General features: G+C 45.1%; 1 protein-coding gene and 1 pseudogene across 1 annotated transcript in view; one reads left to right on the top strand and one right to left on the bottom strand.

The window, feature by feature from the left end:
- The window catches only part of Myo10 (myosin X), a 198,946-nt gene that overhangs the window by 76,457 nt on the left and 96,211 nt on the right, over positions 1-26,278 (top strand). Inside the window, exon 3 of the mRNA XM_075975824.1 lies at positions 12,043-12,201. Coding sequence (XP_075831939.1) covers positions 12,043-12,201 — 159 coding nt within the window. The remainder of the gene's footprint in view (positions 1-12,042; positions 12,202-26,278) is intronic.
- Positions 21,272-21,452, bottom strand: LOC142853172 (U2 spliceosomal RNA; annotated as a pseudogene).

The raw sequence follows: 26,278 nt of genomic DNA, 5'->3' as shown, positions 1-26,278 counted from the left end.
GACCTAACCCCTGTCACAAGACTCAGAAATTACAGTTATTTTAACTCGGATAAGCCCAGGGGCATGCCGTTTAATATATGCTATTATGTACAAAGGGTTTTCTATGAAACGACTTGTCTTAAGGCTTTACTGTATGCTGTGAAGTCAAGAACACCCTGGCCACCTGCTCTTCTGCTTCTCGTGCAACACAACGCCACGCCCACTCCTTCCCTTTCCTCCCACCAAGATTAGTCTCATATGAGCCTTTATGATTGAGTTCTTTTTGTCTAGTAACCACATACTGTCCAAATCGATCAGCAGAAAAGATCATGGCCGTCCCCTAGTGAGGGGACCTTAAGCTAGTGTATGTTTAAAAAAAACAAAAAACAAAAAAAACCTTCCAAGTCTCTAGCTCTCTGGAGTCAGGGCTAATGAGGCCCTACAAAGACCGTAGACTTTATATTAGACACACTGACAAAGCTAATTAATGAGAAACTGTATGAGAAAAGTTGGCGTAGAAATCAGCTTCCATTGTTAAGAGTTCAAATGGAACTGAGTTTTGCCTAAGGAGCCCTACTTAGTCATTGGTGTCCTGCCCATAAAGCCGGTTTCATTTGATGGTCTGTGGAGCCTGTGAGACGGTCTGCCTTTTCCATCTGGGAGAAACGGCAAAAGTTAAACATTTGCAAATGAAAGTTTATCTCTAGCTTGGCTATTTGGTGCATGGCCGTGCATAATATACAGGGTATTACATTTGTACCTACAGATTTTGGTGTTCTTAAGTAAAAGATGCTTAAGATTTTGAAAGTCTAGAGAACCTTCCATGGAATTTTAGCCTACTTAACAGAATTGTCATTTGGCTAGTAACGTGTTCTGACTTTTGTACAGAAATGCTGTGTCTATTTTAATGGATTTAGCTCAACTCAAAAAATAATTTGTACACTATCTCAGCTCTTCCATATAGTTAATAGGATTTTAACAGCTTCAGCATTGAACTCACCTGTAAGTTCAGTATGGATGGAGGTTGACTGTTCTCTTTGTCTGAAGTAGTCTTTGGGATTATATCAGTGGCATCTGAATATTTAGATCCTTACTTTGAGTTGCTCTCTCTATATTGACTTGACACTTGGTGAAGACTATTGTTTTAAGATCTGGCTTTACAGCGTGTCTCTTTGTCGTCTACTTGTGTTTTCAGCATCCGTGTTGAAGACACATATGTCTTCATGTGTCATAGTGTGCCAGTGGCAGCCACGCTTCTGGCTGAGTACTAAAAATAATGATTCTTTTCAAGAGGCCCACCTCGCAAAGAAGGGACCCCGTGTTGCAGAATATCAGTGGTTGGATAGATGGGCTCTCATGGGCTGGTCTACACTGATGAGTAGCACACCTGCCAGGAGATTGTCGAAGCGGCATTTAACCCTCTCCATTCTCATTTGTACAAGGCTGCTCGTCTTTTGCTTAGTCCCACTTGTGTCTCTGTTGTTCTAACTGCCTGTCCTTTCTCCAGCCCCCCTTTAATTAAGTTTTCCTTTGATATAAAGCCGATTTCACAGAATTTGCCTCTTAGAATTTATAGTCCAGTGGGTTTTTAATCTCTAGAGTTATGTAGTCATCAGCACAAGCAATTTTATAAAATTTCTAGAACTTTTAAAACTTAGGTCTCGGGGCTGGAAAGATGGCTCAGAGATTAAGAGCACTGAGTGCTCTTCCAGAGGTCCTGAGTTCAGTTCCCAGCAACCACATGATGGCTCACCACCATCTGTAATGAGACCTGGTACCCTCTTCTGGCCTTCAGGCATACATGGAGGCCAAATGTTGTATACATAATAAATCTTTAAAAAACAACAACAAAAAGGTCTGTGTGTGGATGCACACATATGCAAGCGGCTAGAAGACATCCAAGCCCCTGAAGCTGGAGTTACAGTTGGTGAGAGCTGCCCAACAGGGATGCTGATAACTGAATTTGGGTCCTCTGCAACAATAATGTGTGCTCTTAACCCCTGAGCCATCTTCCCAACCCCAAGTGTTAGGACATTTTCACTATGTGGAGCAGTCAGTCCCCAGTCCTTTCCCCGGAGCCTGGCAGTCCTGCCTGTTCTTTCTTTCTCTGGATTCACTGTTGAGACATTTCAGACACCTGGAATCTTACAATACATGGCAGTTTCTCTGTGTCTTCCTCCAGGTTTCTTAGTGTTTTCAGGGCTCATTATTCTATAGTATAAAGGACAGGCGTCAGTCTGTCCTTCTTCACAGCTGAGTGGCATTCCATTGTGCCACACTTAGGTTTTTTTCTACCTTCTTGCAAACAATTTGGAATGACTGTTTATTTTATGTGAATGTTTGTTCAGGGTGTCTGTTCTTTGAAGTGGACTTGCCAGGTCATGGCAACTCTGCTTGTTTTCTTTCTTTTTTTTTTTTTTTAGAACTGCCAAACTGCTTTCCAAAGCATCTGTACCTTTGCATGTCCCCACAAACCATGTATCAACCCACATGATTTTCAAAGACATATACACAACTGTCAAGAGATTAGGAAAACAGAGAATTTCATTTCATTTGCTTTGGCTTCTGAGGTAAAGTCTTGTCATAGTGCAGGTTTGGCTCAGCGTCCCAGCCGTTGGTGCTGGTATTGTAGGCTGTACCACCAAGTGTGGCTGAGACTTTATTTCTAATCCCGAGGAAACGGGCTGCTCTGAATGTGACGCAGTGTCTCCTCTTCCTTCCAGAGCATGGTGGCGGTGGCCGCATCCTCTGGTACAGTTTTGTTGTTGCATTCTTTCCTCGTCTCCACCTGGACACATTTTCGTGTGTGTTTGTGTGGCCTCTGCGGCGCTGGTGTTGGTCTTGTCTTTGCCTCTGTGATGAGATGAAGATAGAGCAGCGCAGGGCAAGGCTGAGGAGCAGGGACAGAACACTGCCCGGACAGGTGTTACAAGGGAAGCAGGGAAGCAGGAGAACAGGTGTATGATAGCCAGCTGTGTTTGCAACAGAGAGGGAGGAGGAGGGGCTCTCTCTGGGGCTGTGGACCAATGAGCGCACACTTCTCTTCTATACTATATTTGACCCTTTCATCACAAAACCCAAATGTGAAGATGTGTGGCTGGAAAGGTACCATCCGGAAGGAAGGAAGGCCAGTGGGGATGGAGGCTGTGTACGTAAAGAAGGATGATGTCGACAAGCACAGCCATGCTCATCCCTTTTAACCTCAGCCCTGCGGAAGGCTTTACTTAGGATTCCTCTAGGTTCTCTCACCGGACACTCCGGCTATTAGTCTTTTTTTATATATAAATTTATTTATTTATTTATTATGTATACAATATTCTGTCTGTGTATATGCCTGCAGGCCAGAAGAGGGCACCAGACCCCATTACAGATGGCTGTGAGCCACCATGTGGTTGCTGGGAATTGAACTCAGGACCTTTGGAAGAGCAGGCAATGCTCTTAACCTCTGAGCCATCTTTCCAGCTCCGGGGCTATTAGTCTTTGACCCCTATTCCCAACACAGAATGCACAGGGGTTTTCTCTCTTTGTTTCTATAGACAGGGACAGACATTGCCTGCCTCTGTCTCCTGACTGCTAGGATTAAAGGTGTGCGCCACTGTATAAGGCTTTTCAAACAGCAGTTTCCTGCCCAGGGGAAGAATCTTTTTGAGACAGGGTCTGTGTAGCTCTGGCTGTCCTGAAACTCACACTGTAGACCAGGCTGACCTCCAACTCACAGAGATCTGCCTGCCTCTGCCTCTGAGTGCTGGGAGTACAGATGTGGACCAGTACACTCTTGAACAGTCTCTTCAACCTCTGATTTTGCTCATGCTACAGATACCAAGGAAGCTGTCTCAGCTCATGATGTTCACTTTTCTTTCTGTTGCTTTCATTTGCTGAGACAGGGTTTCTCTATGGATCCTTGACTGCCCTGGAACTCTCAGTGTAGACCAGACTGGCCTCGAACTCAGAAATCTACCTGCCTTTTCCACCCAAATGCTGGGATTAAGGCATGTGCAATCATGTCTGGCTTAACTTTTCTTGTGTTATTAAAAATGCTTCTCTTTTAAGAGGACTTCACTTTAATGGTCTTTGGTCCCCTGCTCCCTAACCACCCCCCACTGCCCTTTCTTCCTCCTTTCTGTGGGTCCATGTAGTGTTTTCTTTATCTTTCTATAGGTGCCCTGGACAGTGGGGCAGGGCCAGTTCACGGGGATATTGTGGAAAGAGGGAATCATCTCAAATTCCATGTTCTTCTGCTTTGTTTCTGGCCTTGCGAGCTTTTAGTTTTTGTGCCATGAGTTTGAGCCAAGTGAACCTGCGGTCCCTCTCTGTACATACTTTAACAAACAGAACAGCCAAAAATGATTTGTGGGTTTTGTCTAGAATCTGGAATCAATCTGACTCTGTTTTCCCCTCTAGATTCTTACAGACCTCTCGAGTTGTCTCTGCCTTGCACTTAGAAACATGCTCCTTTGACAAGGGAGCTTAAGAAAAAGCAGAGTGTATGGACAGAGACTGCTCTGTTGTTTCCTGGATGCCCAGACCTGAATAATCACACAGAAACTGTATTAATTACAGCACTGTTTGGCCTATTTGCTCAGGCTTCTTATTAACTAACTCTTACATCTTAAATTAACCCATTACTGTTCCTCTGTGCATGAGACTGTGGCTTACCAGATAGGTTCTGTTCTGGTGTCTGTCTCCTTTGGCAGTTACATGGCGTCTCTGACTCTGCCTACTTTATCTTTCCCAGCCTGGCTATATTCTGCTCTGCTATAGGCCGGAGCAGCTTTTTTATTAACCAATGGTAATAAAACATAGTCATAGCATACAGAGGGGAATTCCACTTCAAGAGTGTTTAAAGTAGAATTCAGAAAAGTGATTTTGACTGGTTTAAAACTCCAGACTTGGGATGGAGAGATGGCTCAGCAATTAAGAGCACTGGTTCCTCTCCTAGAGGTCCTGGATTCAGTCCTTAGCACCCAATATGGCAGCTCACACCTGTCTATAACTCCAGCTTTTTGGGATCTGGCACTGTCACATAGACACATATGCAGACAAAACAACAATGTTCATAAAATAAAAATAAATAAATTCATTAAAAAACAACAGAATAAAACAAAACCTCTGCCTGATGGGGAATCTGCTCAGATGTACCCTTTTCCCTTAATTACCAAGCAACCACATGGCTGTCTTCATTTTTTGACCTATTTCATTTATTTATGTGTCTCTCTGTGTGTGGGTTCCCATGGGGGCCAGAAGAGGGCATCAAGTCACCTGGAGCTAGAGTTACAGGTGGCTGTGAGCCACCTAATGAGGACAGCAAGAACTGAGCCTGGGTCCTCTGCAAGAGCATCAAGTGCTCTTAACCCCCAGGTCATCCTCCAGCCTCTACCTCTGGCCTCCACCTCTGCCCTGCTCCCCAGTTCAAGGCAAGCAGTGGCGGAAGAATGATCCACTGCTCAGCCTCTGGAGTCTGGTTTGGACATCAAATGCCAGTCCTCATAACATGACCACAGGGCGGGCCAGTGATGGGCAGCTGGCATTCTTCCCTTTAGCAGGCAGTTACTAAGTAACCAGTGTGGCATTGGATAAAGATCCAGGGTGTTCCCGCGTATTCCAGCCAGGAATGGGTCTAGCTCCAGGGCCTGGCTGTCCTGGCCACCACACATTCGTCCTGCCCCATTTCCCACTGTGTTTTAGGCTGCCCTAGATTGTCATCCTTTGCCCCTGAACTGCAAGCCTTGTTATCCCCATTACCAGACTGAGATAAGAAAGGTCAGAAATGACTCTCGAGTGGTGAGTGTCACATGAGGCTTTTGTTTGGGTGTTGGACCTGGGAGGGATGGAGGGCAGGGCTTGGCAGAAAAGGAAGGTCCGAAGTCCCATTTCAAAGGGATGGTTGCTTTGCTTTACCTGGTGATGGACTGGCACCTTAGGAAATTCAGGCTTTAACTTGGAAACCACTGGAGCAGTCTGCGAGGAATGTCAGCCTGGGAATGGTAGCCATCAGATTACATTCCTTAGAGTCATCACTTGGTCAACTCAAACTTCCTGCTTCCTGGGGTGCCCAGGACTCTGACCTCTCTGTGACCACACTCTGTTCTTACACCAGGGTTCAGGCTTCTGATGACCCCTGGGTCACAGACTATGGAGAGACTGGGAATGAAAGTGACCACTGCTGAGCCACCGAAGCTCCCGTGGAGTTCAATACAGCCAAAGTCCCTCTGGCTCGCACTGAAGCAGTCCCTGTTTCAAAGGAGAAAAGATATTAGTGGCTTCTGTGTGGGTCAATACCAGCCAACGCTGCCTATGAAAATACGCTTAGATCATTGGTTAGAAACAGGGGTGCTAAACTGTTGCGAACATGCCACTAAAAACACAGCACAAGGCTCTATGGACGTATGTATGGATGGATTTTACATATGTGGGGCAGCAGATGGGTTCTAGTAGGCTCAGTTCTGTCCCCAGGCTTGCAAGGTAGACATGGTAGCTAGTAAGGCTGAGTGATTTAGGTCATCAGGTTTCCGGCTTGAAGTGGGGTGTGGGGCAAAGGAGTCATCCCTGAGAAAAGAGTAAGTAAGTCCACATGGGCGCTGAGGAGCTCTGACTGGGCCTTTGGGGATCTGGGTTTATGGGTGTGTGCCACCACAACCAGATTTAGCTTCTTTATAATTAAACTTTTTTTTTAATGTAAGTGTACATCCACACTCGTTTGTAAGCAATTACAGAGAAAGCTCCCAGGAGCCATGGGTCCAGTCTCCTCACCGAGGAGAACTGAACTGACCCTGGTAACTGGGCACAGCAGGACACTGAGACCCGGAGGCAAGACATCTACCCGGCAACCCCTTAGCTGCCCTTTACTGCCAGCTCATTGCCCTACTAGGTCCCTCCTTAAGCTCTGGAAGCCCACTCTGCTCTTTGTGCTGCCGAATGCTGTCATTTCAAGAGTGTAAAAGAAGTAGACTCGCACAGCGAGGCTTATTCCACTGCTGCCTGCTGGCAGCTTTGACTATCATGAGTACAGCTGTCGTGAGCATTTATGTGTGAGTTTTCTGTGCAAGCAGTAGTTTTCATTTATCTAGAATCAGTGCCCAACTTGCTGGTTAGTATGCGTGCTTTTAAAAGGTAAACTTATTATTGTAGTGTGTAGGTGTGGCGTCCAGGTGCACCATGGGTTTGTTTTAGAATAGTCCTGGAATAAGAAAAGCATTATCACCCTGCAATCTTTTCCGTCACACTCAATTCTTCAGTGTGAGGAGACTGGCCACAGGGGGCTGCATGCATTCCCTTTCCCAATAGCTGGCCTACATGGCAGTATAAGCAATAAAGAGGGTTTATAATGATTCGTGGCTGATTCTTTGCCAGGTACATTCTCTTAGAAATGATTAGGAATTTCCTTTATGGATGTTAAGTAATGTAGTTCAATACTCGAGAGAGATGGAAGTCCCCAGGATCACAATCAGGTCCTCGAGCCCGGCAGCAAGCATTTTCTCTGGCTGATTGCTGACCCTGTTTTGTGTTTATTGGTCTCACCAGTTTCTCCATGGTATTTGCTTTATGGATGTAACTCAGTTTTTTTCTGACTTCTTTTAGAAATACATCTGATTATTATATCGTGCTCTTCCTTTCCAGAAACAGTTCTGGAAGGAAAGGTCTTGTAAAAAGGACTATATCATTTTGACTTACAAAATTTCTTAATGTTTAGAAAGAATCTTGAAAAACCAATACCTGGTTCATTGATGTATATTAAAATGGCTTCTGATATAGTTCGAGAGATGCCATGGGCCTGAGAGATGGCTCAGTCAGCCTGTTGCATAAACATGAGGACCTGAATTTGGATCCCAGGCACTCACTGAAAGGTTGTACATGGTGATGTGTGTCTGTAACTCCATCGCTCTGGTCAGACAGACAAGACAGATCCTAAGGCTTGCTTGGCTAGTCTAGACAATCGCTGACCTCCAGGGTTAGAGAGAAAGAACATATAAGAAAAGTAGGGAAGAGTGGAAGACACACTGAAGCCATCCTCTCACGTTCGCATGTCCCACATGCATGTGGACCCACACGGATGCAGACACACAGTAAAGAAATTCTTGAATGGTATGGAGGGTCAGTCACTGGTCTTTTGAAATCCTCCCAAATTAAGTCAGGTGTTTACTCATCCAGCAACGCATTCAGACATCACAATGCAAAGAGTAGGCTCTGTCCCTCACCCCCACAGGGTTTCTTTTATATTTGCCTACTGGTTAGGCTGTCCCAAAACATATGACATGAAATAACTCTCTTTTATATGTCATGGTATATATTTTCTCTGCTCCTTTGTGCCTTTGAAGACATCAATGATACTGTATATTTATTTGTATTTTTTCAAGAAGCAACTTAAGGGTTGAGGGTTTGTTTTTGGCCTGCTCTACTGGGGTAGTTAGGTCCATCACAGAAGGGACGTTACGATGGAAGAAGCATGATGTCATACTGCAGCTGCCGTCAGGAAGCAGAGAGACATGAATTCTGCTTCCCAGATCCTTTTCTCCTTATGCAGTCTAGAACGCAAGCCCAGGGAGTGTGTGCCTCCCCTTTACAGTGAGTCTTCCCACCGCAGTTCACCATGTGGAAATAAAGAACATGAGAAACTTAGAACCTCACAGCGGTCTGTCCCCTAGGTGATTCTGCATCCCGTAGACCTGGTAGTGCATACCAGCCAATCAGCCTTGTGAATTTGTTGACTTCACCTGAGGTGGGGTGTGAGATCTGTCCCCACTGCCTTTACACACCAGAAAAAAAAAATCTTTGAATGGATTTTCTGAATTTCTAAGTTTATCGGGCTGCTCTGTGGCCAATCCTATTCTAGGATCTTTGCCAGTGATAATCCATTTCCTGATAGGCAGTGAACCTCACCTTTCCCTCCAAGGTACATTCTGGACCACTCCACTTCTTTCCTTGGAAATGCTCATGGCTTTAAGCATCTGCTACACTCTGCCTCAACAAATGATCTATGTGCTCCCGGCTTCTTTTAATCCCACCACAGTTATTGCCCTCTGTGATTCTCTCCTCCTAAGGTCATGAAAAAGAACAGTTCACATCCTCTTGATTTTCCCGCTCCTGGACTGGGCATGTGCCTGTGTTCTGTCTGCCACTGGCTGCTGGCAATATGAGGAAGGCAGTGGTAGCGGCTCTATGAATAATTTGAGACCATTTGTTTTTTTTAGATTTTTACTTTGGTTTTTGCTTTTCCCTGAGATTCTGCCTAGCTCTTCTCTCTTATATGGGCTCCTGCATTGCCTTGCTTTTCCCAATAAAATGAAAAAAAAAAAGGACAAGGAAATATTTATATTTGACATGAAAATGTAGTCAATAAATACATATATAAGTATACATATTTGTGACTATTAAAAAGTACATTATTTCTAGAAATCAAAATCAATATAACACAAAATTTTAATATTTAAATGATGTTCTGTCTTCAGATTCTGGGATGGGTGCTTAGCGCATGCATAGTGACGAGCTTTAGGGAAATGGTGTTGGCACTGGACAGGAGCTGATGCTGGTTGGGTATGAGATCTGGAGTGGGAACTGGTTGTGCTGACTTTGAGGCTGTCCCCTTTCCTGAAAGAGCTTTGGAGGTGACTTGTATTGACCTCAGGGGTGTTCTGAGGCCACAGAGTCTGGAGCAGTTTCTCAGGACTGCTTTTAACCAATACTCGAAGTTCTGAAGACAAGGCCTCCTGAAAGACAACACAAGACCTTTCAGTCCGCTCCTCAGCTGAGAAGAGTTGACCAGGCTAGGCAAGTTGAGCCTTGCACCTCCTCAGCCCTCTCTGTGGAGTATGCTGTCCTCCTGGGGTGTTTCGGGAACACCTGCTTGAATTGGCATCCCGGAGGAAAGCAGGCTAGCAGAGGGCAGAAGGCTTGTCTAGTTTGCGCCTAGTCGACATCCATTGCCCGTCCATGTTTCTTGAACTTTCTTCCTTGGTGGTTTTGACTCAGGCATGTGTTTCTGGTGCCATTACCTACACAGCTGTTTTGTTGGATGTGATTCACCCCACCCATACTCCCTCAGCAGCTCCAGGTCTCTGTCCAGCTCATGGTGTTTTGGTGGCTGGGTGGGTCCCTCCACCACCTGAGGTAGGGAAACAAGGCTGTCTTCTCAGGTGAAGGTCTGTCAAACAGCATCTGGGGAGGGTGGTTCTTTCTTGGGAGGGAAGGGTGTGTCTCTATGCTGGCCTGGGGAAGTTTCTCAGGGCTGGTTTGGACCGACTTTTGTGGTATGTCTGGCTTAAGTACCACTATGGAAGTTTATTTTTTCTCTAGAAAAATAAAACATGCCATTTGTACCGAAACCATTGGGTTGGCATTTTTGTAGTTCTCAGTGTGTCATTCCCTTTTGTAGGAATGTGCTATTTGTTGCAGTGTAGACAGCTGGTTGATATTAAATTTAAAATCCTGAATCAAAAACTTCTTCAGACATGGCAGAAAGGGCTTTGTGTGCAGGCATATGCACGTGTGTACGTGTGAAGGCTATGAGTTCCTCATGCTATTTATATTCTTTTTCAAAGAACCTTTTGGCAGTTTTGTTTTATTTAAAGGAAGCTTGCATGGCTTAAAAACTATTAACTAGACGCTAGTAGGGGTGAGAAAGCAGCTGAGGGGTAGGAGCACTTGCCAGACCTTGAGTTTGATTCCCTGTACTGCAAAACCAACCCAAACTATGAATGCATAATTGAAGATTTAGACTTCATGGGGAAATCCCTTTTATTTGTACGTTTACATGTACAGCAGTCTGAACTTGGTCAACAAACAGAGCATAGCTTTCTGTGTTTAATTCTGTGGTCACTTACTAACAGAATACCAAGTGGCTTCAGAAATATGTGCTGATCCCAATAATGAGCCATAAGTATTTAGTGTCACTTGACGTACATGCTAATATATATGTTTATGTATGTATGTGTATGTATGTATGTATCACTCCTTACCTTTGTCTGGAAGTATAAGGTGGATCATCCGATAAACAAAGAACACATGCATGTTACGTTCCATGACGGAGAGGGAATGCTGGTCACATTTTCTAAATATTGATGTCATGACTGTGGCAGTCTTGTAGCAGATGGGGGGAATATTTACTTGGTTAATAATCAGTATAACAATATAACTTAAATCAAAGAACTTTGCTGTGAAACTTTGAAGCTACCAAGTGATTCAGAGTAAAACTGTAGGGAGGCCACATTTCTGTCTAAAGAAATAAAACAAGGGCTGGAGAGATGGCTCAGCGGTTAAGAGCATTGCCTGCTCTTCCAAAGGTCCTGAGTTCAATTCCCAGCAACCACATGGTGGCTCACAGCCATCTGTAATGAGGTCTGGTGCCCTTTTCTGGCCTGCAGGCATACTCACAGACAGACTATTGTATACATAATAAATAAATATTTTAAAAAAAGAAATAAAACAAAACTGGTCATTTAAAAAAGTTTTGTGGGCGCTGTTGGCACCCATCACTTGGAAGGCAGAGGCAGGCAGATCCCTATGAGTTCGAGGCCAATCTAATCTACAGAGTGAGTTCCAGAATAGCCAGGGATATGCAAAAAAACCTTGTCTTGAAAAGAAAAGGGTTTTAGATTTACGTTTTTATTTTAATTGAGTATTTTGCCTCCCTGTGTGTGTGTGCCCCACCTGGTACCCTTGGAGTTCAGAAGAGGGCATCAGATCACCTAGAACACGAGTTACGGTTGGTTAGAAGTGTCTGTGTGGGTTCTGGGTTCTGAACTTGAGTCCTCCACAAGAAGTGTTTGTAACCATTTAGCTGTTTCTTCAGCCCATGTGAGTTCCTTGATTTATATCAATTAAAAAACTGCGTAGAAAGTGAATTATGAATTTAAAGTTTCTGTGAGTCCAAAGATGATTGATTATAACTTTACTCCAGAAGCTTCAAAATAGTTTCTTCCTTAGAAAATGTATAGATGCCATAAAGAAAATTAAAAAAAAATACACTTCTAACACTTAGACTGTTGTACTGAGATTGTTTCCCAGGTCTGGGCACTTGCACAGAGTCATCTACTGGAGACTAAACAGTGAATTCGTTCCTGCCCTCAGGTGTTCACCTACAAGCAGAGCACAATCACCCACCAAAAGGTGACGGCAATGCACCCCATGAATGAGGAGGGCGTGGACGACATGGCCTCTCTGACCGAGCTCCATGGAGGCTCCATCATGTACAACTTATACCAGCGGTACAAGAGGAATCAAATATACGTAAGTTCCACCTGCAGTTCCGTGGAGTAACGGGTAGCTCAGTGTGCTTGCCCAACCTTCGTGAGCCCTGGTATCCATCCCAGCACTCCACGCCCCATAAAAAGAAGCCCCTCAACTTGTAGTGGTTTTTTTTTTTTAACTTTCAAAGAATATTCCCTGACCTTTGAGCGCCTCTTATTAATTTCTGAAAAGTTGTGTTTTCTAAAGTTTTCCCAAGTTAGGAACTTGAGAGAGAAAAAAACAGGTCCTCTGCAGTTTGAGATGGCTCACCCTCCTGCGTCTTGTGAAGCCACACATTGTGTCTTGTTGCTGAGTGTTCTTTTATGCAAAGAAATCATTTAGGATCCTTTGCCTTCCTCAATAAAGGACATGCCAGTACCCCATCAAAACTTCTTTATCATTCATTTGAATTTTTCTGGTTTTGTGAATTTTATGTAGCCATTTCTGCCTCTAGGGTCCATCCTAAGAGTGATTTTTGCCTTCATGGAAATTTACCTTTCTAAGTTGCAGGGTTTCTACTTCCTGCTTTCAGTGGAGAAATGCAGATATAAAACCTTCGTGTGCATTTTTCCATCATGAAATGGGATTAAACCTGTATTATAAGTAATATGGAATATAAGTATGAAAAAGTAATATTTACAATTCGCCTTTCAGCTGCAGAGATGGTGCAGCCATTAGAAGTGCATGCTGGTCTTTGAGAGGGTCTGATTTCAGTTCCTAGCATCTAGGTCAGTCAGCTCACATGACTGACTGCCTATAACTTCAGTCTCATGAGGACTGATGCCCTCTTCTGGACTCGGAGGGCATCTGCATGCAGATGCATACATACTCAAATACAGAAGCATACATATACACATAATTAAAAATAAAATAAATCTTTATGCTGTATGGACAGTTTGTGGGACCCCAAGTAGTGGAACCAGTATTTATCTCTAGTGCATGAACTGACTCTTTGGAGCCCATTCACTGTGGAGGGATACCCTGCTCAGCCTAGATACATGGGGGAGGACCTTGATCCTGCCTCAAATGACTTTATTAGTGAATGGGTGCCGCGCACCGTGCCCCCATGTCTGGGCTCGGTGCGCTTTTACCCAGTTCTCGAGCTTCGGGCAAGGGGCTGGAGATTAAAATACACAGACACACACAGACAGAGACAGCAACATGGGTCATCCTTGAATTCCCCAAGAATGCCTCCTTTATTGTGTTCAGGGGCAGATTATATAGAGATAGCCACACCCCAGCCAAACCCACCAGAAACCACTCTCCTGCCATCAGGAACGCCTGAGGGTCTCGTGCTCAGAGCAGCTGTAGGCACTCAGATCAGGCAGATCAGGAGATTACAAGAAATTCAGAATCTGGGGTCTCACTGCTCCCAACAAATGGGGTGTGGTGGGGAAAAGGTGGGAGGAGTGGGAGAGAGAGGGAACTGGGATTGGTATGTAAAGTAGATTGTTTTCAAAATTAAAAATAATCTTAAGAAATTCATTCTATAATAACTTTTTGAAATTGAAATACAGATATTGTCCTGCGTCAAGATTAATGCTCTACATGTATCATCCCCTTTTCTGTCTGTTAGCAAGTTTTTAAAAAGTGAAAATGGAGACCATTGCTTATACATTTTTTGTGTCAAGTTCAATTTCATATAGTTTTCTTTGAGAACTAACATAATGATACTATTGAAATTCTTGGACTCATAGTAATTTCTGTGCCATAGGAGTTTATGTTTAATGCTGCCAGTGTTTTTGGAATTATGGTTATTGTAATGATTTCGATCTCTGAACAGTGCTAGCAGAAGCTGTTTGTTCCTCATGGTCTGTGCTTAGGTGGAGGAGGGAGTGAGGTAGAGGAGAAACTAGACATAATTTAATGCTCGCTTTTCTTTAGTGTGAAGGAGACGTTGGACTTCTTTTACACTGTGATAGTGTCATTTTTGTTAGCCTGACCTGCTGTTTGATACACACTCTCAGACAGCCCTGCATAGAGGAACCCAGCTGCATCTCAGTCCCCTGACTGTGGCACTTGCTGACCCCAAGTCTTCAGATTGCAGTGTGTTCCACATGCCCCTTTGAAAAGGTGGCATGTATGCAAGTTTGTGTAAACGTGACCATGTCATTTCCGTTTTGCACATACAGCATGTGCGACCACTCTTTGGCTGTCAGCAGCGAATTCACAGCCTAGGTTTTCTGATGACTTAGGTTGTCTTGGGTCAAAGAAGACAGGCCCGTCGCCTAGTAAGTGTATATTAAACATTTAAAAGGTAAATGCCATGCACATTAAAAAATAGCCTGTTCTAGCTGATGCTAGAACATGAAGCTTGATTTTTGCAAACTTTTTTATTGTAGTATGCCTCTTCAGTTATTTCTGAACTCATACTCTTCCATCGTAAGAAAATAGATGGACATTCTTATTGCACGTTTTCAATAGATAAGAAAGTAGGTCAGCTGGGAGAAGCTAAGCTATCCCAGGGCCTTTTTTTACCCTCTTTTCTCTGTTCATGATAATAATGTTAAACCTGATAGCTAAATTGCCCAATAACTCTTTGAATAAGATCTTGGTCCTCTTTTCTGACATGAAGTTCTCCATCTCTTTTGAGGGAAAAGTACATGATTTTTGTGCCCCGAACTTGCAGCTAAAATGAGCCAATTATGCCCCAGTGTGCTTTCTTTTTGAGATGTGCTCGGCTGTGTTATTGCCCATAGCGGGCACAGCATGACTTGGTCATTGCTGTACTGTTTGCGGGAGGTACAGTCCCTCTGAAGTGGTCCAGTGGAATCAAACTGCTCACTGTCAGAAGAGCCACCACTTTCCCTGAGTCCCAGCTCTGCACAATGCCTGTTTATATCTTAACACATTTAGGGGGATTCTTTCAATTTTGCTCAGGGTGTTGTTTTAATGTTCTCTTTCTGAATGAACACAATGCCATACCTGTGCTCAATCCAGACAGCTAATTTATCTGGTAACAGTGGGTAGGCGTGATGGATGAAAGCCATCTCACAAGCTGGAAGAAAGGTGCCTGAGGGGCTACTCTGCTTTCTGGGGTCCCTAGGGTGCCCACTTCCTGTTCATTCCTTTTGATGGCAGAATTCAGTCACGTGCTGTTGTAGATGGAGTCTGTTCTTTACTCCTGACTGGCATCTGAAGGGAATCCCCAGCTTCTAGAGCTATTCATGTTCCGTTTCCCTTTCCTCTGGGCACACAGTTATATTCTCTCTCTCTCCCTCTCTCTCTCTCTCCCCCCCTTGCTGTTCAGCTCCCTCTCTCATCTGTCTTTCTATCTCTGTCTCTCATGAGGAAAGGTGACAGTTTTTAAGTCTCAGGATTAGATCAGAACCAGGGAGTCAGAGACAGCTCAGTCAGTGTAGTACCTACCGTGTCAACACAAGGACCTGAGTCAGTGTGTGAATGTAAACAGCAGTGCTGGGTAGGAGAGCAGACAGAGGGGTCCCTGAGGAGTGACCCACAGCCAGCCCAACTGAATCCGTGATCTCTGGGTTCCCAAAGACAGAGTGAAAAGTGATGTAGGAAGGCAGCTGACTTCAACCTCTGGCCTCCTCTGTACATACACACATGACCATATGCCCCTGCTCATGTGCATACATGAACTCACACATAAATATACACCATACAATTTCTTTTATAAAATTAAAACAAATCAAACCGGCAGAACCCCCTGGTAATGTCCTAGCTGCATTCACAGTTGTTCGTACCTATGGAGTCCCGTCACTGTGGACATTTATAATCAGTTTCTGGGGGTGAGCGACTCTGTTTCTTTGGGGAGGAGCTGGTGTTCTGCCTTCCACTAATAAAAAAGGACTCTTCCTGCTAGGCCCCACTCATGTGAATGTCCTGCCATGTGCTGTGGGACAATGGTCTGTACCCTGTCATTTGTATTTTAATAAAATGCTGATTGGCCAGTAGTCAGGCAGGACGTATAGGTGGGGCAACCAGGCAGGAAGTAGAGGTGAGGCAACAAGAATAGCAGAATTCTGGGAAGAGGAAAGATGCAGTCTGCAGTCGTCACCCAGCTGCAGAGGAAGCAAAATGAGAATCTCTCGCTGATAAAGATACTAAGCCACGTGGCTAACACAGACAAGAATAATGAGTTAATGTAAGAATTAGTTAATAGGAAGCCTGAGCTAATAGGTCAACCAGTTTATAATTAATGTAGACCTCTGTGTATTTCCTTGGGACCAACGTGTGCTGGATCAGGCAGGACAGAAACCTCTGTCAACAGCCATGGCTTTCTGCTCTGAGGTGACAAGTTGGTGGCAGTAAGGACCACTTCCAGCAAAGACATCTGCTGCTCTCTGTTCACGAGGACTTGATCCAAAGAAAACTTCTTTTTCTTAGCATTTGCCATTCACTATGGAAAGAGGTAGAGAATATCTAATGAAAAGAAGAGAAGGTTTGGGACTAGGCAAGTGAGAACGGAGCCCCACTCTTCTTCAATGCCCCCTTCAGGTCCACATGGCTGATTTAATCTTTCAGAATTGCCCTTTCTTATCATTTGTTTTTGGGAAGGTCAGATATCATAGCTCTCTTTCCGCCATTGCTCTGAAATAGAACAATAGAAAGCTTCAGACACTTTAGCTGTTGTCTTTTCTTATCCAGGTTATTCATCTCATACCAATGAGTTTTATTTAGAAAACCCCAGCCTGGAACTTGGCACCGCATTCAGGAGCATTTGGAAGGTGTCTAGAGCATGTCCCTGGCCTCAGCCCGCAGTTTAGCAGGAAGGAAAACCCAAAACTAACTGACAGCCTACACACTGAGCAACTGAAGATCCAATCTCACGGAGGAACAGCAGATACGAGAATGATACAATCTTCTCATGACCTAATGTCCCTTAACTCCTGTGGGAGGGTGTAGCTCTGCCCAGTACTTGCCCTAGGTAGGGAGAAGGTGAACACTCTCCTCTGGTCACATCTGTAGACCCCTGGGCTCTGTCCTGCCTCTAACATATTTGGCTCCATGACCCTCCCACAGCAGCTCTATTCTTCCTGACACCGCCCATGTCAGAGCCCTGCTTTAGACCCTAACACTGGGTTCTTTGCAGGAACTCCAGACTCGTCTGTGTTGGGGGCTTCACCTCATCTGCCTTCCCATCCTCGCCTGCTCTTCACTGCCCCTCCTCACCGTGGCCCTGGGTTTCACTCTGGGCCTCCTTGACATATGCCTTCAAGTCCATTGGTGGGAGTGCGGGTGGGGGTCTGAGGAGGGCCTCCCCTCCTTGGTCTCATCCCTTCCCACCTCTTGATGAAAACTGGTAAACATCACACAAAGATGAAAGTTTTATGTGAGGGCTTCACTAAATTGGGAGAAAGTAGACTGTGGCTATAGAACCCGGTGTTTGCTGGGAAATATTGGAAAATTAGCTGGGATAGGCATCCAAGGTTAGAAAACCCTAAAGCATTTGTTTTCAGATGAATAACTGTCTCTCTGGGCTATTTGGTAGTATCTGAAGACATTTTAAAATATTATAGGTAAGTTGAGAAATGCTAAAGATTTCTAGCTGCTAAAGGCCCTTGGATGGTTCCTGCCAACCTGTAGGACAGCCTCTACCACAGGGGATTAACTGGCCCCACTAGTCACAAGTGACAAGATTGGGAACCCCACCCGTCATCATGATGATCTGAAAAGTGTACAGTTGACAGTATAGAGTCCATGTTACCTCTGTTAAAAGTTTATAGAAAGTGACTTCGCTGGACAGTTGGTAAGGATCTGATCTTCCAGCCAAGAGTGTTGAGATGGAGATTTTAGACCAGCATTGAGATGGAGGTAAGGCCTTAGGTGAGAAGCAGGAGAGAGAGCACAGGAAGGATTCCCAGCTTGTGAAGCCCTGTGGCGGGACAGCGCGACACCAACAGTCTTGGCAGCTCCTCAAGGGCTAGAAAGGATTTGTGGGTTTTGGAGGCCTGTCCTAGTCATCCCTGGAGCCTGGATCATCTCAGATTGTCTAGTGTCTGAATAGTGTTGACTGGAGCAGGAGAGGTTCCCATGATTCTGGCAGGAAGTGCTGTGTCCGAATGTGGGTGGGAACTGCCAGGCTTGCTGGTCCAGCAGCTCTGCTTTCTGCCAGATGGAGGAGACTGGCAGTGGCTGTCAGTTCTGAGTTAGCTCTGTGGAGGAGACTCCCCTCCCAGCAACTAAGGAGTGGCTCCAGACCACATCACTAGAGCTGCAGGGAACCTGCATTTATGGTGTTAAGGAGGGCCCAGAGGAGGCTGTTTTGTGTTCCGCCCAGCTCTTCTCTTAGTTTGTTGCTCTTGCAGAATAAACAGCCACAGAGATCAGAATCAAAGGTTCCGGTTGGGGAGTAAGACTATGTCTACAGATACGGCTCTGTGAGCAGGGAAGATGTTCTGCATACAGCTCACTTAGCTGTAGTTCTTTCAAAAATAGCCCTTTAGCCCCAGTATGTAAAAATGTGCACTGTTCCTGAGTTACTTTTGAAGCTCACTTCTAGGAAGAGAAAAGCACAAGCCGAGAGGTTCTGGCCAGTTAGTTACCTGTTTGGTTTAGCAGACAGTGAGTGGCGTGGCATGGAGGTTTCTGTTTGGACACACCATCATCAAAATTTGTGTTTCATTTCCACAAGCTGAGTCTTCCCAAAGCAGTCCTTTTCATTTGCTTCTGTCTATTAGCAAAGCCAGAATCAACAATCTCTACAAGTCACAAGTTTCAGGAGGACCTAGAGCTTGGACCGATTGTCCAGTTTGGCTTGTGCACACACCAGAAACACCCGTGTGGTGTGGCTTGTGAGGAGGCTCTTGTTTCCTGACTTTTTTATACCCCTCACTTGAAGTCAAGGTTTGTGTTACCAAGATGTAATTGTAACCATCTGGCTGGTTCTGAGTGTTCCCAGCGTTTACCCCACCGGGCCCACGAGTCACCACCCTTCACTCCTGCATACAGTGACTGCACCTATGGTCACAATCAGGCTCTGTGTTTTTGCGAGGTTCCCCACATACCCTAATTCACCTTTGGTTCGGATTCCTTTCAACATGACATGAACGTGAAACATAAGTTCATTCATAGGAAATGGAGACACTGAAAACTCTAAACCCGGTTACTGAGCTTCAGCCTTGTGATGCAGGCATCTTTTATAAAGTATTTTTAACATTTAACTTTTTGTTGTTGTTTAAAAATGTTTTCATTTTGTATAATTATACCATGGCAAGTGGTTCTCTTGCTATGGTATAATTATACATAGGACCGAGCAAAGAGCACCCTTGAACAGAATGAAACAGAATGGATATGTTGAGGCAGCTCAGGGAGAGGGGCTCTTTGCAATGTATGTCCCCAGTATGCCCGTATCCATTTAGCCCTGCCTGAGTATCATACTCTGTGCCGGGCTCCAAGGTTGCAGAATTCCTCTTGTTCACAGTAACTGTCTGTTGAAAGATTGCGTAAGTGGAAGTCACTTAATTGATTGGTGAGGACAGACATTAGCAAGCCATGCCTGAGGCTCAGGGCGGCAGTGGGCGTGTGGAAAACGCTGAGTCTGGTGGAGAAGCATCAGGATGAGGAAGTGGCAGGGTGTTCCTCAGCCGAGGTGCTAGCTACAAGAGTTTGGAGTGTCTGAGGACATTTGGCTAAGGAGGAAAGTGGCTGTCGTGGCAGCATTTGGGTGTAGACAAAGAGTAAAATAGCTCAATGCATGTATCCAATACAGGCCATTCAAAACACTGGAGCAAAGGCTGCACATTGCTGGTCAGCAAGGTGCCTGCGAGCGGGTGTGTGAGTTAATGAACTTCATTCAACTCATAAAAATGATGACAGAAAATAGACATGAGTTTTGGGGAAACTCTGGCAACAAAAATTTGGCTAACAGTAGAAGGCACCAGATCTGGTAGGAGGGTTGATGTCTTAGTCACAGAGAGTCAGAGAAGCAGAATCCAGTTCCTTAGTCACGTTAGCTGGTAAGAAAGTTAAATTTACTTTTAAAACATTATATATTTTATTTATTTATCATGAGTTTCTCTCTTTCTGTATGTGTGTGTTTGTGTTTGTGTTCATACATGTACAGGCCATCATGCCATGGTGCACACATGCAGGGCAGAGGAAGCTTGTGGGACTGTGGTGGATGGAGATTGAACACAGGTCATTAGGTTTGCTGGCAAGAGCCTTTTTTCCTGAGCCGACTTGTTGGCTCTAAAAGTCTGACTTTCTATAAGATCGTTGGGTTGCGGTCTGGCTAGGTGTGGTGACATTGTCAAGGTGTGGTTCTGTGGGAGGAGACAGGTGCTCAGGAGAGCTTAGCCTTGTCCATGTTGGATTTGAGCCATCTGTTGGGTATCCACGGGAAGAGATGCAATGGTCCATTGAGTAATGGATCTCAAGCTGAAGTTAACGCCTGGTAAAGATTTAGAAAGTGAACCACTGGGGCTGGAGAGATGGCTCAGCAGTTAGGAGCACTAACTGAGTTCAATTCCCAACAACCACTTGGTGGCTCACAACCATCTGTAATGAGATCTGGTGCCCTCTTCTGGCCTGCAAGCATTCGTGCAGGCAGAACACTGTAAACATAAAAAAGAAAAAAAAAAACAACTGCCATATTCAACTAGGGTGACTGCAAGAGGAGATGGGGCAATGAGGGTGGGAAATAAATCGAAAATAAGCGATTTCTATTTCTTCACAACATCTCCCTTCAGGAAAATACCCCCAGCACAAACTATAGGTAACCAGTTCCCCTGGTACATTACTACCTACTTGATCTCTGTTCAGCCTTGCAGAACCGTGGGGAATAGGGTTGTTAGCAATGACAATAATAGCCCCTCTGACTCATGGAGCATTTCCACACAGTAACCATGTAAGGTATTGAAGGGGACCAGCTCTAGCCGAGAAGAATCTTGGTCCAGAGATGTTAAGCCATGTATCAGGTAATGCAGCACTAGGGCCGAGGAGCAGGTGTTTGGACGTCTCCAGACCACGCTGTCCCGATGAGTTGTTCCATTGAGGGAATTCTGCTGTCCCACCGATAGTGTGGCTACTGTCACGTCTATAGCTCAGCGCAGCTAAAGCCTGTGGGTCATACAGGATTTTTAATTATACTTGATTTTCCTGTAAGATGGGGTATATTGTCCCTAGAGGTACTAAGAAACCAAGCCAGTGTGTGGAGTGAACATAACAAGCTACTCGATTTCCCGCCTCTGAAAATACACTCCCTATATCATTCTTAGATACAGGGTGCATCTGTTACTAAACCACAAGAACTCCACTTGATCTCAGTCAAAGGGCTGAGAAGTGAGATGCATGACTGAAAGATAAAAACAAATACTTTATGAAGATATACCGCATGCCTGGCGTTTTGACATACACATATACTGTGGAATCAAATTAAAATTTTGATGGGCTAGATATAGGTACATTCTGCTTTTTCCAGCCCTGAATGGATGGATTTGGTGTTGAAGAAACACCATTGGGTTTCTCTTAGCATTTTGGGTAACACGTGCAGTGGTTGTTCCGAATTATTAGAGTGGGCAGGAAGCATGTTTTTCAATGTGAGTTATGTGGAACCTTTCTGGTGAGAAAGTTTACATGCTTCAAAATAGGATGTGTTTTCTATTTCCGAACAGCCATAAAAATGACTGTGTTGTTTGGTGTTGTGGAATTTGGAATCCAACTTGCAGAAGCTGGCACCTGTGTGTGTCCAGCCTTAAGCTGCAGAGTCATCGTAGCTGTTTTGGGAGCAGCGATAATACCTTTTTATAGAGCGCAGAATGATCAAAGCTTGCAACCAGTGCTGCTTCCCAGCTGCTAGGGGCTCTTCCAGGGCTGTGCCTTCCGCCCCACTTGGTACCACCTGCCAGCCCGACCTCTTCTCCCTCCACCTGCCGTTTCCCCGAGCTGCTTGTCGCATTTCTCTTGTTATTTCCTGACCCCTCTAAAGGCACAGCCTGTGTTTTAGAGACAAAAATCACTTTTGCCAAGGGTGGTATCCTTAAGTGGGGGGGCTGTCTTTGACCCTAATTATTTTGGCTAGGTTTCAAACACTGTAACTTGTTATTTGGGTAGACTATTGTAAACCGTTACTATGGTGGCCATTCCATATCCTTCCATGGTGAGGTCAAAAGTGTGCTTTGCACCTTCATTGGCACAGGCCCTTAAAGTTTACTAGTAGGGATGCTTCTGTGGGCTGAAGCCGTTGTTCTGAGATTGCGGTCACATATCACTGAATGATGGGGATGATGCCTGAGAAATGATCCAGGCAGTTTGGTCATTACATGGACATCAGCGGGTACGCTAACACAGAGGGAGAGCACTGTGAAGCCCCTCTTGTATATACAGCCCATTCCTTGGCCCAAGTATTATGTAGCGGGGTAGGACTTGGACTGTTATATGGCCTTTTCAGGGGTGGGATGGAGAGGGGGAGACTGGATTGTGGAGGAAGGGCTTGTGGAAATTGAAGTATGGTGAGGCCCCGAGTAAGGCAGTCTCTTGGATGGATTCTAGATGTAAGTCAACAGAGTATATAGGACAGGGACAGAACTGAGATAAGCTCTGTATGTTGGTGGTAGAGACCATAGCTGTTAATCCACAGCATGGCATCTGTCAAAACCTGATTGCCATCCTTACCCTTACTCACCCACCAAGGAACTGTAGTGGCATCATCTTCCTGTCTGTGCTGTCCAGTGTCAGCCAACAGATGTCAAAGTGGTAGCCTCTGCCTGCATACATGGAAGGGTCTTGTTTAGCAACAAGCCTGGTGATATGCATATAGCCCTCTTTGCCTGATGTCTTAGTTACTGGTCTATTGCTGTGAAGAGACACCATGGCCAAGGCAACCCCTAGAAAGCATTTAAATGGGACTTGCTTACACTTTGCAGGATTAGTCCATTGTCATCATGCAGGGATGCGGTGTAGGTAAGTGGTCATGCTGCTGGAGAAGTACCCGAGAGCTTTCCATCCTAATCTGCAGGCAACAGCACAGAGGTGCAGAGGAGGAGGGAGTTAGGAAAGAGATCTTAAGAGAGACAGAGACTGGGACTGTTGTGGGCTGTTAACAGAGGCTGCTTGTTTATTTCCAGCTGCCCTGATCCGAAATAATTACACAGAAACTGTATTAATTACAGTACTGTTTGTCCAGTAGCTTAAGCATATTGCTAGCTAGCTCTTATATCTTCAATTAACCTGTTTCTATTATTTTATATTTTACCATGAGGCTCATGGTTTAACAGCAAGGATTTGGCTGGCAGCTCACATCTTTCTCCTGCAACTACATGGCATCTCCCTGACTCTGCCTACTCTCTCCTCCTCTAACTGCCTGGAATCCCCGCCTTGCCCTATTCTGTGCTGCATTATAGACCCAAAGCTGCTTCTTTATTAACCAATGGTATTCACAGCATACAGAGGGGAATCCCACATCAGTGGGCTTTTGAAACCTCAAATCTTACCCCTAATAACACACCTCCTCCAGTAAAGACACACCCACTCCAACAAGGCCACACCTCCTACCCCTACTAAACGGTTCAACAACTAGGGACTAATCATACAAATACATCAGCTTATGGGGGGGTGCATTCTTTTTCAAACCGCCACACCTAGGATCATGAAATGTCAGCTGAAGTTGTTTTGGAAAAATGTAGGCTTACTTGTCATCTAAAATGCTGTGACAAAGAAGGTTGGCATGGTGCCACACATCTATCATGCTAGCACATGGGAAGCTGAGGTGGGAGAATAAGGCCAGCCTGAGCTACAGGAGAACTTGTATCTTAAAAGAGAAAGAACAACAGTTCCTGTGGCAAGGGTAAAGTTTTGTGTGCTTGGAATCTTTTGAAGTCGAGGTACAGTATTGATAATGATAAGCGAAAACAGTCAAACTCTCATCCTCCTGTTGGAAGAGCTGCGTTCCACCCTGCACGAGACATTTGTTTTGTCAATACTGGGGACCAACCCCAACCCTCTCACCTGTCAAGCAAGTGCTCTACCACTGAACTACATCCCCCAGCTCCAACTGCTTGGTTTTTAGCCATTGGGTACAGCTCCACCTGATGTCATTTCCCCAACAGGGAGATGTGTCCCAAGCCTTATTAGGGCAGGAAAATGCAACTGCTGGGCTGGGTGAAAGCTGTAAAATGTAAGAGCCTGGAGTTGAAGGCCGACACATACCTTAGAGTAGGCAGCCTCTATGGCTCATGCAGATTTACTCGTAATTGACCTTAAAAGGTACAAAGGTGGTTGATTTTTGTGGCACTGTAGATCAAACTCAGGACTTCATACTGCTAAGCATGGGTCCGTCTCTGAGTTACGACCCCAGCCACTAGAGGCAAGATGTTTTAAACATACTAAAATGTAAATCATTTTGAAAACCTGTATTCAGTTGTTACATTGTCTTATATCTAAAATGGCAAGTAAGAGAAGAACTTAGTGTGGTATCCTCCATTATCTGGACTCTGTGCTAAAACTCTTTGCTGGCAGACCACTTACGGCCCCCACAGCCATTCCTCTGATGTAGCCTTTCATTCCACAGGCCACCACCTAGGGCACCATTCTCCAGTGTAGCCATGGGCCAGGCCTGGGATGATTTCAGCACAGATTGGCAGGTACCATCTCTTTTGTCCACTGGGGACATCGTATTTGTGGACTCAGAGCTGGAGTGAAAATAAAACTCCTGAGGACTATGTTAAATCAGCTACGAACCGTGTTTGAGGACACAAGAGCACATGCCGTAGCCTTCAGAAGTTTCCTTCCAGATTGTGGAAAACCAGGACTCTGGGGCAAGAATTATACCTCTCAGCCATGTTTATATAAATTGGAAATTCTCAGTAGTCTGTAAGAATAAGAAACCTTGTTTCTTCCTGCCAGCTCACTAAGCAGGTGGGAACTGAGCAGAGCACCCTCCCTGCCAGGATGCTTTTAGGAAATGTGTACGGTCACTAGAGCTGCTGTGGACATTAGCCAGTTAGTTTTTCCCTTAAAACCACAGCAGCTCCAATGGCTTTGTCTTCTGCCTGTATCACGGGCTCTGGAGAACCTTGATTAAGGTGATTATTGGCATCCATGGCTTCCTCCCTCCTGAAAGGTGGTGCCTTCATGAAGGAGTCTTTAGATGTTTCTAGAATGGTGTTAGTGACCTTCAGGTCATGGGCTAGCTGTAAATGCTGGCCCTGGGTGGTAGTGGCCATGTCACTGGGGAAAGCAATCATAGTGCTTTTCGTGTAGTTTGGCCACTGAGATACACCACAAATTTTTGATCTCTGCAGACTGCTTTTGACTAGAACAGCTGTTGCCAGAAGTACCTGGCTTCCTCTCACCCCAGGAAGCACTGTCATTGGGTGGGGACAGCATGTAGACCTGGACTTCTGGGCTGCGGATAGCCAGAGCCAGCACAGTTGCCAGACTGATCACAGAAAGCTATTTCATTGGTCAAGTCCAGTCTGATTTACTGCAACAAAAGAAATGAGTGGCAAGACCGTGGCTGCTGTCTTTACCGTTGCTAAGGAAGGCCATTGTGTCTCCTGCATAGCAACCATGTCATCCATGCTGTCAGAATGAGCCGCATCCCGAAGGATGCTGTGTGATTTAGAGGAGAGCATGGCTTTGAGACCGTAGCAGAAATAAGTTCTTTGTTTTTAAGCAAGCTTGCAGAAAAGAGGACCTAGAATTGCTGGTAGTTCTGGAGTTTTATAAATAAAGGTGGGGATGGGAAGAGGGAGGTGCCTGCCATGCAAGGAAGAGGTCTCAGGTTCAGATCCCCAGCACCAACATAAAAGACTGGGTGCAGTGGCCTTTACCTTAACCCTACTCCTGGGGCAAAGGAAGGCGGATTCCTGGAGCTCACCGCTGGCCAGCCTAGCTGAATCAATGAGCTCAAGGTTCACTAACAGACCTGGTCTCAAAACTAAGATGGGGTTGGAGAATGGTACAGTGGTTAAGAGCACTTGTTACACTTCTAGAGGAATACAGACACATATTTTTTTTTTTTAAGTAAAAGAAATATAAGGTAGGGAGCAATTGAGGAAGATTCCTGGCATCACCCTCTCTCTGACCTTCATAGGTATACGTGAAGGGAGAGAAAAGGGGAAGTACGGAGGGAGGGATGGAGGGAGAATAGACAGCTCAGAATTTTGCAATA

This window comes from Microtus pennsylvanicus, chromosome 6 (assembly GCF_037038515.1).
Source record: "Microtus pennsylvanicus isolate mMicPen1 chromosome 6, mMicPen1.hap1, whole genome shotgun sequence".
Classification (NCBI taxonomy): Eukaryota; Metazoa; Chordata; class Mammalia; order Rodentia; family Cricetidae; genus Microtus; species Microtus pennsylvanicus.
Note: the sequence above shows the minus strand (reverse complement) of the source record. Positions and strands in the feature narration are given on the sequence as shown.